The 15,116-nt window shown below is 51.4% G+C and overlaps 1 protein-coding gene across 6 annotated transcripts in view; it reads right to left on the reverse strand.

Annotated features, from left to right (window-relative positions):
• ASAP2 (ArfGAP with SH3 domain, ankyrin repeat and PH domain 2) overlaps positions 1-15,116 on the reverse strand; it is a 178,527-nt gene that overhangs the window by 7,336 nt on the left and 156,075 nt on the right. For 3 of the 6 annotated variants that reach the window (XM_041754374.1, XM_041754372.1, XM_041754373.1), the window contains 8 exons: positions 14,712-14,901; positions 13,111-13,196; positions 11,166-11,281; positions 10,249-10,316; positions 8,864-8,977; positions 6,409-6,661; positions 3,999-4,133; positions 2,544-2,715 (listed from right to left, as the gene is read on the reverse strand). In XM_041754374.1, the coding sequence (XP_041610308.1) occupies positions 2,544-2,715; positions 3,999-4,133; positions 6,409-6,661; positions 8,864-8,977; positions 10,249-10,316; positions 11,166-11,281; positions 13,111-13,196; positions 14,712-14,901 (1,134 nt within the window). The remainder of the gene's footprint in view (positions 1-2,543; positions 2,716-3,998; positions 4,134-6,408; positions 6,662-8,863; positions 8,978-10,248; positions 10,317-11,165; positions 11,282-13,110; positions 13,197-14,711; positions 14,902-15,116) is intronic. The other 3 variants (XM_041754375.1, XM_041754377.1, XM_041754376.1) reach the window with 1 other exon arrangement.

Raw genomic sequence — 15,116 nt, forward strand, 5'->3', positions numbered from 1 at the left:
GCTCCCTTCAGGCAAGAGATGAAGACTGTTCTCTACAGAACCTGAGTTGCTCAAGAAAAAAGGCCCCAATTCAGGGTTCCCCAGTGAGACTCCCCAGGGAGATGCTCCATGGCCAAGCCCACACAGGCAGCTCTGCCAATGAGGGTACCATGCGTGATCAGTTTTAATGCCTCAGCTGAAGTGGCAGCTATTGGGCAGGGAGCACCAGATTTACAGGAAAAGCCTCTAATGTAACAGAAGTGAATACAAAGATAATGGACACGGAAGAAACAAATTATTCTGAAAAGCAAAAGCTAACATAAAAACACCACCCCAAATCCATCACTCATAATCTGAGATGAGAGAAAATGATTCCATGAAACAAACAGGATATTGTTACCTTGAAAATTATGTGGTAACTGAAATGAAAAGCTCAGTAAAGGAACTGGAATATACAGTGAAGAAAATCTCCCAGAAGGCAGATTTGAAAAGCAAGTAAACAAGCAAGGAAGCAATGCAGAATGGAAGCTAGAAGGTGGCGGAGAGCCGCCTCTCGGCTGAGCAGAGCTGCACTTCCAGCCCCGGCCTCCAGATGGAGCCCCGGGACTGGCTCTGGTCAAGGCCCTCCCGCTCCCCCACCCCCACCCCCCGCTGCTCCCTCAGGAAGGAACCCTGGGTTTGGGGGGAACAGAGAAAGTGGTGTCAGAAGTAGAAGGAGGGTCCAGTCTCCCACTCGCCCCTAGAGGCTGCTGTACAAGCAAGAATGTGGGCACCCAACTTCGTGTAAGTCAGCTGCCTATGTTAAACCACGGAGATGGATTCAGGGGGAAGCTCTGAGGGCTGTCCTCTTACTGGAATAAAAAGAGAAAAGACAAGACCTGTATGAGAAAGGCCAAGGGAGTCTTCATCTGAATAACACAAATTATATTAAAAGAACAGAAAAAACAGAAATTAAAAAAAAAAAAATCAACGAAACTTCTCAGAATTGAAGGTGTAATTTATATCCTGAAAGGCTCCATCATCTATCTGGTGGCATGGATGAAAAAGGACCAGCCCAGGGAGTCAGAGCCTCTGCGGGGACAGGAGGCCTGATGGGGTGTCCTGGGTGGGATAAGGCAGGCAGCAGGGGGAAGGGGGCCTCCCTGTGGGACCCGGGATCTCAGTGGGGAGAGGAGGTGGCAGCAGAGATGAGAGATGAGAATGAACCCGTGGTGCTTTGCAAACACTGCCCCCAAATTCTTTCCCGAGATCGGGAGTTTGCAACTGCTCTGTGCTGTCGCATTGTCTCCACTTCAACCCTTACCCTGGGCTCTGCCACTGTTTGACCAGTGACACGCAGAAGGAGTGATGACCTGCCGTTCTCCAGGGCTAGACCTGTCTCTTGGGCATCGTTCCTGGGCCCAGCCACCGTGACTGCAGGAAGCCCTCACCACACAGAGAGGCCACGGACGTGTTAAGCATTCCAGCCAAAAGCCCCAGCTGACAGCCAGCACTGACCACCAGGTGCAAGGACTGGAGAGGGGACATGAGCCCTCAGTCAATGAGTCACTTTCTGAGTCCAACCATTCCCAACCTCCAGGGTCTTTTCAGGTAGGGTCCCAGATAATGTGGAGAAAAGACCATCTATCCTCACCATGCTGATGCAAATTCCTGACAAAGTCTGGGAGCATAATGAAACGGTTGTGTAGGCCAATAAGTCTTGGTGTGGTTTGTCACTACAACAACTGACATGGGGGACTGTGTGGACTAATGAACTCCAACACATACAAATATGGAGACAAATGAGTTTATAAATGTATGTATGCATGGATGTACATCTATGTATGTACCTGTGTGTATCCCGGGTCCTGACCACACAGAGGGCCTGCCTGGGAGCAGTGACACTCCAAGAGCAATGAGCACACAAAGCACTCAGATCTTGGCTTCTATGTATCACTGCCACTAAAGGAAACAAACCATTGTCCACTAGAAGGATCCAGTTTGAGACCATGAACTGGATCCCTCTCTGGTAAAGGATGTTATATGGACATCTATAAACCTTGAATGGGGTCCAAGCATTGGAACATTGTCTTTGTTAATTTTCTGACTGTGCTGTATTGTGTTTATGCAGGAGAACATCCTAGTTTGTAGGTATATGCCCCATGCTGCAGAGGATGCACAGAAGCCAGATAACCTCATGAGTGACCAACAAATTGAACCTAGAGGCTTCACACCTTGAGGACCTTAATCCCAAATCTAAATTCATTATGTGGATAGAAGATGTACATTTGTATGAAATCTTTACAGTTTAAACCAAAAAAAAAAAAGAAAAAAAAAAGAAAAAAAAAAAAGAAATCTTTACAGTTTAAATATTCTTGTGAAGTTATTTTTAAGACACTTGAACCTGGTGAATTAGTTAGGTGACACCTGAACTCAAATGTTGTAGTAGAAGCACCAGACATTTCAAATGTTTGCACCAAAATTTCAGCAGATGGGGCCATTGCCCCTTGGAAGTTCCTTGAATTCAAGAAGCAAGGATGGCAAGCTGGCCAGGCCCTGAGGGGGACGTGAAGACAGGTGGTTACCCGGGAGCAGGCCTCTTCTGGGGGAGGCGGCTGGGCGGCTGGGGCGGCAGGGGCGGGGGCGGGGCTTTGCTCAGTGAGATCCCAGGCTGGGCAGGCTTGCTCTGCTGGCTCAAGGCTTCTATCACACTGGGCGTTTTTGCTACTGGAGGGGGCGGTGTGGGAGCCAAGGGATCTGCAGAAAGAGAAAAGGAGAGGAATAGAGAGGGTCAGGCTTCATCACATCCCCAGCCTTCTCACCAGAGGCTCTTCTGGTAAGGGCTTCCTTTTCTTTTAAAATGGTGATTTCATTAGGGAAAAAAACCCTCCTTTCATGGCAGATTATTAGAAAACCGTATTGGCAAGGAGTCCTTCCAAGACTCAGGTTAGGATTAAAATGTTCCTATGAGCCTGTGAGTATCTGCCTCTGTGGGGAAGCCACCCCGAGACCTGAAGAGACAGAAGTAGGAGGCTGAGTCTGGGCCTGGGATCTTGCCCCAGTCCCATTCCTGGCAAGCAGGCCTTCCTGGGCTAATTCTCTCACTGCCTTAGCTGGCCCATGGGCCCTGCCCATTCCACCAGGCTTCCAGCAGGTCAATATGAGAAAGAACTAACCCTGTAAAGGCTCCACAGTCTATGAGAGGCCACAAGGCGAAGAGGCTATTTATTCACAGACTTGGAGGCCGAGAAGTGATGTGCTTGCCCCCTAAGTTAGAGAGTTGGTAAGACAGGGAGCTGGGCCTGGAGTCCCTGGGCTCCTTTCTCCGTGGCCCCCTCTCCAGAAAACATTAGTGCTACTCCCAAATATCCAGTGTCCTTACCCGCCATCCTTGCTGAGGCAGCAATCGTGCTGAGGACAAGATGGGGACACCCAAGGAGCCTTCCAGTGCCACCAGCTCTCGCACACATGGCACTTACTGCAGCTGGGGCTGGGCCTCTTCTCAGGTTAAAAACCTCAGGGAGCAACTTGGGTATACCCCAGGGCTCCCAAAGCCAGCCCCGAGATGCTGGAGGTCCTCCCTCCTCTAGCCTGCAGCTTGACACCCCACGGGTCCAGCAAAGGCGTTCCTCTTCCCCGGCCCCTCCCCTAGGCCACAGGCCTTACACCCACATGTTGACACGGAAGAAAGACACGTACCAGATCATATCCACATGACTGTGCCCAAATATTGGGAACCATAGAATGGCCAGAGGAAATGATGCCCTGGGCTCGTGCATGAAAGAAAGCAATGTTGCTCAAGTGCTCGGGAAGACAGAGGAGAGTATGTGAGCCCCCTGGGGCAGGGTGCGGGACAGACAGGAGCTGCAGCTGGGGAGGGCGGCTGCGGGGGCTGGGGGGACACACAGTGCTGGGCTCCTGGCAGCGTCTGCCTGTGGGCGGGCGGCTTCACAGCTCTCCCCGCGTGGCTGCCGAGAGCACCCCCCAGACATCCAGATCCAAGAGCCCACTGGCAAGAAAGGAAAAAGGAGAAAACGTACTGGTAGATGTCACGCGGAGAGGGGGCAGCGGTGGATGGACAGCTGGCGGATCTGACGAAGATCGCTGCCTGCTTGCACCGTCCACACTTACAGAGTTTGTCTTCCACAGGGCGGTAGCGGAGGAGGCTGTCTGAACTGCACACGCACGCACATGCACACGCACGCACATGCACGCATGCACACGTACATGAATGCACGCACAAGCACAGAACAAAAACAGAAACAGAACACTGCATTATTGATCCTCTCTCTCAGAAAATGGTAAATATGACCCTTCTAGAACAGCATTAAGACCACAAAGAGAATCCTGATTTTTCTTTTTTTAATTCTTGTCTCTGATAAGATAAAGACTTATCCACACCAATTACCAGCTGGTTTTCACAATCTCACTGCTTTTCTTTCTCAGATATAATATTGTTTGAAAAGGTTAACGAATAACCACAGGGACAGGTCCTGAGCACTGCACTCAGGCTGTAGAAGGTCTGCTTGTCTCTACCCGTTCATCAAGTCCTCCCATGGGTGTGTGAGGGTCACTGTCTGGCAGAGGGGAGCACCTGTCCTCAGAGCACAAGGAGACAAGGTGCAGATTGGAGGCTCCCCACCTCCTGACTAAAAGTCAGCACACTTGACACCATGGAGGCTCAGGTGACACACAAGGGAGGTAGCACTGCCTAGGTCACTGTCCCTCCTCTGTGCCCACAAAGCTCCATGCATGGTGGGGCCAGGCCCGGGGAGGAAAGCGAGCACGCCAGCATGGGGCATCGCTGCTGCAGATGACGTCTGCCCTGGTGCCGACTCCCCTCCTGTTTGCCGTGTGGGGATGCCCTGCATGGAGATGCCCTGCTGGGCCAAGTGTGGACTAGACTCCGAATGAGGAGGCTCTCTGGGGACTACAGGGATGAAGGACAATCTATACCATCAAAGGATGGCATGAAACTAACCACACGGATAGTTTAAAAAAAAAAAAAAAAAGTAAAAAAAAAAAAAGAATCCCAAACCTTCTTATTCTAAGACTTTACGAAAACAAATTCTATTCCTTTCACATGACCAACAGAGCAAAACAAAATCTTTCCTCCCATGACACACAAGTCAGTAAAAGCCAAATCATTTTAGTTCTAGGCTTCCAAAATTAGTAGACACACACAGGATATAGGAAGAGGCTGGGGAGACAAGAGGCCCCACAAGAACCCGACTGTGGCTGCTGCCCTCAGCTGCCCTGGGCCACTCCCTGCCAGTGCAAGGAGGTGACAGGGAGAAGGGCAGCTGTGGGACCTGGCCTGCAGCTTCCTTCCGGCTCAGGAGTCACCCCATCAGGCCAGGTGTGGCCCTGCCTGGGGTGGGGGCATGCAGGGGCTGTGGGCCCCATGGGGGAGATGAGGAGACTGTTTCTGGGGCCCGCCTGGGCAGCATTCACTGGCCTCTTGGGAATTTACTCCTGGGGGTGTGACCTGGACAACAGACCTATCAGCCTTCTCTGGGCCTCCCTGAGCAATCTCCCTAGTGCTGGGGGCAGGGCCACGGCCCTCGCCCACATCCCCTCCCAGAGAGCAGCTACTGCACCACTGCAATCTGGGACTTATTTCTGGACCACCAGTAGCCCACAGCAGCCACAGTGCCTAGACACCACACCCCACAAGGCTCTGTCTCTCCTTCTCACGGGAAGCCCCCGGGAGGCTGTGCCGGCCACGTGCTGGACCTGCCTTCAAGGAGCAGACTGGCTAGCTGGCCTTCAGTCCTGGGCAAGTCATTTAACTTTGGGGGCCTCAGTTTCCATTTTCATAAAAATAAAAACCAGCATCTGTTGAGTCTAACTCATTCTGTTGTGACAGAGCAACTAAGGTTAAGCTTAGCAAGCTCTGGCCCTGAAGGCCCTTGTTGGATGTAGGGATTATTTTGTATCTTTACAGTTAGGTTGAGTATTGTTTACCAAATTAGCATCTTTTTACCCTTCATTTCATGGGAATCACAGAGATAAAAAAAAAAAAATAACCATAGGCATCACAAGCTGGCTGAATGCAGGCTGGGCAAAAGGAAATAGCAAAGAATAAAGGCAGAGGGAGGGGCAGTGAGTGGCAGAAGCAGAGAGAAAAGGAAGGTCTGCAGGAAAATGTCTCACAGGACCAGTGTCATGAGCTGAACCACCCACCTCAGACCTGCCCTGGTGGCGTCCCTGCACTCCCTGAGTGACACAGATGCCACACCTCTGCCCAGAATAAGGATCAAGCCAGATGTTCCACTACCATTCAGCATCCTAAGAATGATGAGCTCCTTTAGGATGCCAACAGCATAACTATAAGACCAAAAAAGCCCCAAATGTCATCTAGCAGGGGGCAAAGCAACTATAAGCTTCCCAAAGCAAAAACCAAACCATACTGTTCATGCACTGGCAGGAGCTACAGCAGTTCAATACCTTTGGCAACATTCCGTGGGGGCAGCGGGGGGGCGCTGGCGGTGCTGGGGGCTGCAGGCTGGGTGGGTGGCGGGCTGCCACTGAGGATCGCTCCGTACGTCTCGTTCTGCAAGATGCTGGGCACAAAGCTCCTCTGCTTGTCCTTGGCCAGGCTGGCGGCATCTCTGGCCAAAGATGCGGCATTAGACTGCAGCTGGTTGGAGCCCAGCTGGTAGAAGCTGATGGGCCGGTCTTCTCGCCGACTGGGGCTGGGCTGCGGAGGGATGGCAGGCAGAGGTGTGTGGCATGCACACACACACTGACCTCTTGGTCTCAGCGTCAGTCTACTGGTGACCACCTCACATTCACTGCGGCTACTTGGGCACGGTACCTTTTTTGGCTCTCAACTGTTACATGAGAACCACAAGATTTCAAAGTTAATCTCAGCATGTCTCTTATTGGAGATACACATGACCCCCAAAACCATGATTTATAATTTACAATTCTCTATTCTGTGAAGGATTTACAGCATTGGCCATTTCATCTTTACTAGCCAGAGTGATTTTAACCTAGATCTGTGTTTTCATTGGATTTCCCATTAGTAAACAAGCTCTCAATTGAACACCCAGCTGCAATCAATCCCCAACATCTAGGCGGCAAATTCAGGGGACTGATGTTTTTTTTTTTTTAATATTTTTATTTATTTATGATAGTCACACACACAGAGACAGAGAGAGAGAGAGAGAGAGAGAGAGAGAGAGAGAGAGAGAGAGAGAGGCAGAGACAGAAGCAGGCTCCATGCACTGGGAACCCGACGTGGGATTCGATCCCAGGTCTCCAGGATCGCGCCCTGGGCCAAAGGCAGGCACCAAACCGCTGCGCCACCCAGGGATCCCCGGGACTGATGTTTTTCTTCCCTTATGAACCGAACTCTCGAGATTCCCCTAACTCAAGAGTCAGCAAACCATGGCTCGTGGGCCGCCATCTTTTTTCAAAAAGTTTTATTATTAGAATACCATCATACCCAATCATTTACATATCATCTATGGCTGCTTTTAGGCCACCCTGGCACATCTGAGTCAGAGTAGAGATGGTGATTTCTTAGGCCAAGAGGCCTGAAATATTTATTATTTGGCCCTTTTGGTTTGCTGACCCTTGCTCCCCTGAAGGTCATGTGCATAAAATCAGGACTCGGGTAAATCAGACCTAATTCATTTCAAATACCAGCTTCATTATAAGAGCTATGATCCTGAGCAAATAGCTTAACCTTGCTGACCCTATTTCTCATCTATTCAATGGGTAGAACTTTGCTTCTCTAGCACAGTGATTGGCAGATACAGTACTGGCTGTCACACCCCATGTCCCCTCACAGGACCACCCACCCAGTCAAGGCTCTGGCCAACCCAATGGCTCAAACTCAACTCAGGTATACAGAACTTGATGGCTAGTTCTCTTTGTGCATATTTTAGATTCAACAAAGCCCATGACTATATGAACAATACCCACCTCTGGTGGAAACAGGGAGTGGATGAGGGTTAGCACTTGCTGTCACACTTTTACTTGGACTGTGTGACCTGCTAGGTTATGCTACACTGATGTGTATACCTGCCTTGGAGTCAATGTTTACAATACTTTTTTAGGGTAAGTATAACATGAGTCATGAGTCAGCTCTTCTCACTTGGACACCGTTTTATAGCTAACTCAGTGGAGAAGTTTCTTAGTCTAAGAAATTTTAAGTATGGATGTTGACTGCTCCACAAGTAAGGATAGTCAAGGAGGTACTGGAAATGCCACACACGTGTATAATGAGACATCCTCAATGTGCATCAGGACACTCAAGTCCTACCATAAAAACAAAACTTTACATGGGAGTCCCCACTGGTTTCATAGCAGCCAGGAGTGTGGGCTCTGGAGTCAATCTGCTAGAGTCTGACTCAGCTTTAAGACCTGCATGAAGGTGGTCACCTGCCAGCGGCACCCCCAAGACTCAGAAGCAAGTGCCCTCAGTCTGGGCCTCAAGCTGGCCTCAGTCAACCTCTCTCGAAACATCCCTGAGACATTTTCTTATCTGATAAAGGAAAAAGGTGGACCCAGAGCTCTAATGGTCATTTAATGATTCTAATTAAGGTTTTGAAGATCAACTAGGTGAACATGAACTATGATGCTGGGGACCCTCCAGCTCTTTATCACATCCACTGTGCGAGGGCTTCCCCTGTATCTTTCTCTCAGATCAAAAGGTGGGCAGCTGACAATGATGATACAAGGGACATTCCTTTAAATCAACACATGTAGGAGCTGGGAGACCAGTGACAGTTGGGGGAAGGGCAAAGCCAAACACCTACTGAGATGGATGGAAGCAGAGTTAATTCTACTTCTTGAACAGATCCACTCTGTCCCCTGATTCTAATCCAGGATCCACACAGCTCCAAGCAAAGCTCATCTCAATACTCCTGGCACCCCGAGGAATGGCACTGACCTGCAATTTCTCGTCCACATCATCATCGCTCTCATCCAGGTCTTCGTGGAGCAGTCGCCACTCGTACTCGACATGGACATGAGAGTTGAACCTCCCAGATAAGGCCTGCGTCAGCTGAGGGAAGGAAGGGCTGTCAGTGATGCTGCCTGTGAGGTGGGCTACTGCGGGCGGTGGGGAGGGGCAGAGGCCAGCCCACAGAAATCCCTCTCCCAACTTCAGAGGACAATGCACGTGTCCACTAAATGCTGACCCAACCGTGCCTGGCCAGCATGATAGATCAAGTCCCACAGAAAAAGGATGTGAATTTTCGCAACTCTTTCAAGGAAGGTAGATACCAGCCTCTGTTTTATTTATTTTTAAATTTTATTTTTCTTTTTAAAGATTTTATTTATTCATTCATGACAGAGCGAGAGAGAGAGGCAGAGACACAGGCAGAGGGAGAAGCAGGCTCCATGCAGGGAGCTCGATGCAGGACTCAATCCCGGGACTCCAGGATCACACCCTGGGCCGAAGGCAGGCGCTAAACCGCTGAGCCACCCAGGGATCCCCCCAGCTCCATTTTAGATACACAGGAGAGAAGGGAATTCATGAGATTCCGTGGGTGTCTTAGTGAGTTAGCCCTTAATTTCCTCCACAGCCAGAGAGGAGCTGGGTGACCTTGGGCAAATGACTGAACCCTTCTGTGCCTGTTTCCTCATTGGTAAAACAGAAGAAACCATGTCATAAGGTGCCTCTCAAGTACTAGGAATAGTACCTCTTACTCTTCTCACCTTGGGTGGCATTTACTCTCTGTTCTGTTTATTGAGCACTTACTGATTTTCACAGAGTGCAATGCTGGCTCTCACAACAACCATATAAACTGGCAAAGCTGACTCCATCTTAACAACTAAGGAGACAGCTGGAGAGCCGGCACTAGCCTGACTTTCCCACGTCATGGTGGGGGAGCCCTACACTGTCTGACCCTGTGGGCTCTGTCCACTGGCCGTACTGCCTCTTCTTCTAGAACAGGACAGGAAAAGGTGGTGCAGAAGAATCCACAGGATTCGGGACTGGGAACAGAATAAGACACCAGCTTTGGATGCTGCTGCAGGAGGAAGAGCTAGCGGCTTACAGACTCCAGAAAAGAGCCAAAGCTGTGGTGGCCTCCACCTGCCTCAGATAATGCCACAGCTACCATACACCTGTCTAACAAGCAAGTAGTAATGTGTGTTCAGGTGTCACTACAAAGGGGTGGTCATGCCCTCTCCAAAGATTCCCAGGACGCTTTCTCCTGGTTGTCCCTCTAAGGTCTGTATGTGGGAAGACCCTCTGCACAGAGGACAGGGCCCCCCCACCCTGGTCCGGGAAGGGCGCCTTGACTCCATCTATGCTAGACAGAGGCTCACCAGCTCCTCGCAGTGCTCGTGCCTGAGGCGTTTGGCGATGTCCAGCGGTGTCTCTCCGGACTCATTAGCTAAAAGGCCGGGCAACAAAAGGAGGCATTATGGCAAAAACAAGCAAAGGTCTGGTTGGCGAAGCAATTAAAAGAAAATATAGTGAAGCAGCAGTAGTGAAACTGAGCATTGGGGCTGTACTGGTCTTACAATCGCACAGAACTGCAGCAGTGTATGGCCGGTAAGACTTCAAAAGACAGGGTCAGCTAACCACGGATGCAGATATGAACTCCTGTCAGCCTGTAAATCTGAAAATGTGTGTTTTCTTCTAAATAAGCCTCCATCAATAAGGTTTGGTTATTAATTAAAAAAAAAAAAAAAAAGGCAAGAAACTTGGCTCAAGCAGGTGTGTGCCTTCTCTTCTCTGTTTCCTGTTCATGGTTCTTCACAAACCTTCCTCCTGATGTGATCACAGCTGCCTGCCCTCTGGCTGGCTGCCAGCACATCAGGGTCCCCTGGCAGAGGGAGGGATGAAGGCCCAGCAGATCAGGGTCCCTCATGGAGGAGACTTGGTGCCAGGATGGGCAGTGAACAGTGAGTCCCCACTGCCCCATAAACCTTCCACCCAGAGTCAGGAAGGAGTTAAACCTGGTCCTGGGTGGTGGAGATTCTTAACAAGAGGGCAAGATGCCCCAAATCTTGTTCAAATTCACCTCGGCACGAGTGACATCTGCAGGGTCTGTGCTCTGCCTCTTGTAACCTCTGATGCCTGCCAATGATGGAAAGTCTATGCAGCAGATGGAGGGAGACCACAGCAGCCTTACAGAGCATGCAGGGGAGGCCCCCGCCTTTGGAGGGCAGGACTACGGTCTCCTGAGCTTGACAGGAGCCCAGCACCTGGACCAGGAGCCAGGGGGGTGCCCACTCACCCGTCTCGATGGACGCCTTCCCCCGTAGGAGGAGCTTGAGGCACTCGGCGTTGTCCGTCAGGCAGCAGTAGTGCAGGGCAGTGCTGCCCTTCCCCGTCTGTTTATCCAGGTTCCCACTGGCCAAGAAGAGGGGCAGGGCAAGAGAAGGAACAGTGAGTCATGGGCCAGCAGAGCAGCACTGCCCAGCGGGGGCCTGAGCACGTGAGCAGGAGGCATCCGGCCATCGAGTCACCGAGGGGCACTCCTCCCAGTCCCCCTCCTCTGTGGTAGGACACGGTGCCAGCCCTTTCATGTGGATGAGGCAACCTTGGCGTGAGGCCACCAGGGCACTAGCAACGGTGGTGGACAAGGCCAGGAGGAGGCACCCATGTGGCTGCCGAGCGGGGGGCTGAGGGGGTGTGCATCTTGCCTCCCCCAGGCCTGCCCCAGACCACGGCATCCCTCCTGCTTCCCCAGCAGTGCCCAGATGCAGGGTCTGTCGGGGCCTTGGGACACCTGTGTGACTTGTCATCCTGTTCCCCAAAAGGACAGGGAGAGCTTTTTCTCATTATATCATTGGCACTCTTGCCAAGGAAGGGGAAGAGCCACCTCTCCCCAAGTCCAGAATGCGAAAACGCCTCTGAGGCTGTTGGCCTTGCACCCCCCTGAGAACAGCCAGAGAGGCAGCTGTGAGATTTCAGAAGTCATCTGACGTAAAACAAGACCGGGTTACCCCAAAAGGCACTGGGCTCCTCAGACAAAGCCACTCAGCCTGCTGCTAGAGGGAGCCCTGAGACGTGGCTGAGCAGGAGGGGCACTGGGGCCTTGTGGCCGCTGGAAGGACAGACGGAGGACAGCCACCAGGTAACACCTACTGTTCTCATCAGGACAGAACCTGTTACACTTTTGGGGTGAAAAGGAGCCTTATCTTCTGATCTCGGCCCTCTTCCTGCTGCCCTGCTTCCAATGCTGGAAGAAAAGGAAGCAGGATTTCCCTTCTCACGCAGCAAGAGTTTACGCGGAGGGAGGATGGTGTCACCGGGCTGTGTCGTCCACTGTCCACTGAGCCACTGTGATGCGCTGGGTGGGCGTTCAGCTTCCCACAGTGGGCGGCTTCCACGGAGTCCAGCAAACTGCCAACCTGCCTCAAGCTCCCCTACCGCCAGCCATTTTGTCCTCCAGGGAAATGCAGGGAAAGGCAGAAATGCAAAATATGACCTTGCTTTTGCACTGTGGACATTTCCACTCTGTCTGGAGCACTCTTGGTAGCTTCTGAGAAGCAGCCCCCCTCCACACACCCCAAACCACCATCAGGGAGTCCACATACACTGTGATGAATCTTTGTGTTTGGCCTGCTGCTGCCAGGCAGGTGATGCCCTGAGGGAGGTGGGTGGAATGTGCCCAACAACAGGGCTAAGGAGCCGGGGTAAGCGGCGTGCACACACTCCTTAAAGGCAACTTCTAATTAAAAAATAGAAACAGCTTCTTGAACCAAACCAAATGCCCACAACCCAGTGTTGCAGTTTACAATCTCAGCATAGGCAGGTGGCTCATGTGTGGATTTGTGCGTCCCCTTCTCCTCTCCCCACTGCTCAGGGCACCCTGCCCGGCTCTTGTGAGACACTCGATGGACAAGCACGGGGATGGCTCTGTCCACACGGGGTGGTCGTGGGGTCCGGACAGTCTGCCCTCCAGGGCCCAGAATTCAGCAGATGTTTCGTCCAGATATCCCCTGAGTCCAAGATACTAGAAGATTTCTTGCAGAAACCAAGAAGGGTCTCTGTCCTCACACTCTCAGGCTTTTTGGGGGCTCCCACTCATGGTAGCTCTCTTCCTGCCCCCCAGTTCATGCTCAGGCCTGGGAAAATCCCAGCATGTTGGCCACGTAATGAGGCAGGAACCTGATCCTTCCTTGGAAATACCAAGAAACAAAATCAAACGCCTCCCCTAATTTTAGAACACCCACCTGTTCTGGACTAAAAAGTCAACGATGTGGAGAGAAGTCCGGTCCACCGATCTGACCGCCAGATGGAGGGCAGTTTCATCTGGCTCCTGAAGACAAAACAGAAACATTCCAGAATTCCAAGGGGAGCATTCAGTTTTGTGTCCAGTGTGAGTGAAATCACGTCTGTCTCTTCCAAAGCCTTTTATTCTTTCTCTCAAACCTTTAATCTCTCAGACACTCGGCCCCTTTAATCTCCATGGCAAACTCTGCCCTGGGGAACCTGCAATGTCCAGACTGGTCCTCCTTCTGCCACAGGAAGTAATGAGAAATTCAGGGGTTTCATCTCAGAGTCCCCTCAATCTCCATGTCCTACCCCTGAACCAATAGCACAGGTGTCACCTCTCCATTCAAAGAAACCAGGAAGATTCCCCAGGCCTCCTATACCCAGTCTCTTCTGCCTGTGTTCACGATTCTCACTCTACACTTACAGAGAGGGCTCAGGGGACTCCTGACCCCACTGCCTTTCCTGAAAGGTGGGGGAGGATAGACCTGATGAGGGCTGTCTCATCAGGTAGGTGTGTGGGCAAGAGGCAAAGGAAATACTCATGCAACAGGGAACACGGAGCAAGGAGGAAGGTGCCCCCAATCCACTGTCTGGCCTGCGCTACCAACTAGGGCCACTCCCCCATCCCCTGCTGCGGCAAGGCTCCGAGCTGAGTGTGCTCTGCCCTGGACCACTGGGCCTGACATCTCTCTCTCTTAAAAATTTTTTTTTTAATTTTTATTTATTTATGATAGTCACAGAGAGATAGAGGCAGAGACACAGGCAGAGGGAGAAGCAGGCTCCATGTACCGGGAGCCCGACGTGGGATTCGATCCCGGGTCTCCAGGATCGCGCCCTGGGCCAAAGGCAGGCGCCAAACTGCTGCGCCACCCAGGGATCCCCATCTCTCTCTCTTAAACACTGAATATCAGGCTCCATATAACACATGGTAAGAGGTAACAGCCCAGGACCCTGCACCTTCCCTATGACAGTAAGGAGGTTTCCAGCCAATGAGTGTGTGTCTACAAGGTCACCCATGAAAGAGAACTAGGATACACGCCAGCCTGTGACACTGGTAATCCATCCTAAAGGTAAGATCCCACCCCACCTCGAGGCCTCACCCTCTCAACAAGGTTTTCCTGGAAGACTGGGGGATGTCCCTCCTACTCCGCTTCCCCCAGGGAGGAGGGTGCAGGGAGGGAGCAGGCCGTGGAGCTCTCCTTCCTAGGGCGGCCTCAGCAGCTGCTGCTGCTATGAGTTTGGCTGCCAGCTGCCCATGTGCCCAGGAGGCACCAACGCTCCCTGCTCATCAGGGACAGGACTGCTGCTAGGTTGCTCGGGTCCCTGAGAAGATGCCCCCTTCCCCTAGGGACTGGACTTTCCTCCCAGGGCTGACATTATATTTTTGTTTATTCTTAAACAAAGAATAAACCACCAATAACCACTTAAACCACCAATTTCTAAAATTCAATGGTATCTTCTTTCAGAGACTTACGCCTTTGTCAGCATTGCTGCCACTCCTCATCCTCCCCCACCCTCTCCCCCATCTTTTTCTAAAAGTAGCAGGCCACACTCTTACATGTCCATTGGCCAGTGGGATTTTTTCTGTAAGATCCACACCGTCAGCATACGCCTGGAGTAAACCAAAAATATCTCTTGTTTTGACGGCCTCACAAAGGCTGTGAAGTTTTGCTGCATTGTCCGCGTGCCTCTTCCTCGCGTATTTCCTCTCGATGTACTTGGCAGTAATGTAGTCCTTTCTGGCATTCCTGAAATCAAGCATAATTGCCTTGTAAACGATTAAGGGCCTCTATTCAAACATATCTAACCTTCCATCATCTGTTAACAATTTAAAGAAACCCAGCATATGCCCTCCTTGCAGGAAGTGCTGGTGTATAGGAAGCGAGCCACCGTGTGACCACAGCAGTGCCTACATCCAGTGACACCTGGAGCCCCCCTTTTAGAAGCGTTGACACTTTCCAGT

Source organism: Vulpes lagopus, chromosome 5 (assembly GCF_018345385.1).
Source record: "Vulpes lagopus strain Blue_001 chromosome 5, ASM1834538v1, whole genome shotgun sequence".
Taxonomy (NCBI): domain Eukaryota; kingdom Metazoa; phylum Chordata; class Mammalia; order Carnivora; family Canidae; genus Vulpes; species Vulpes lagopus.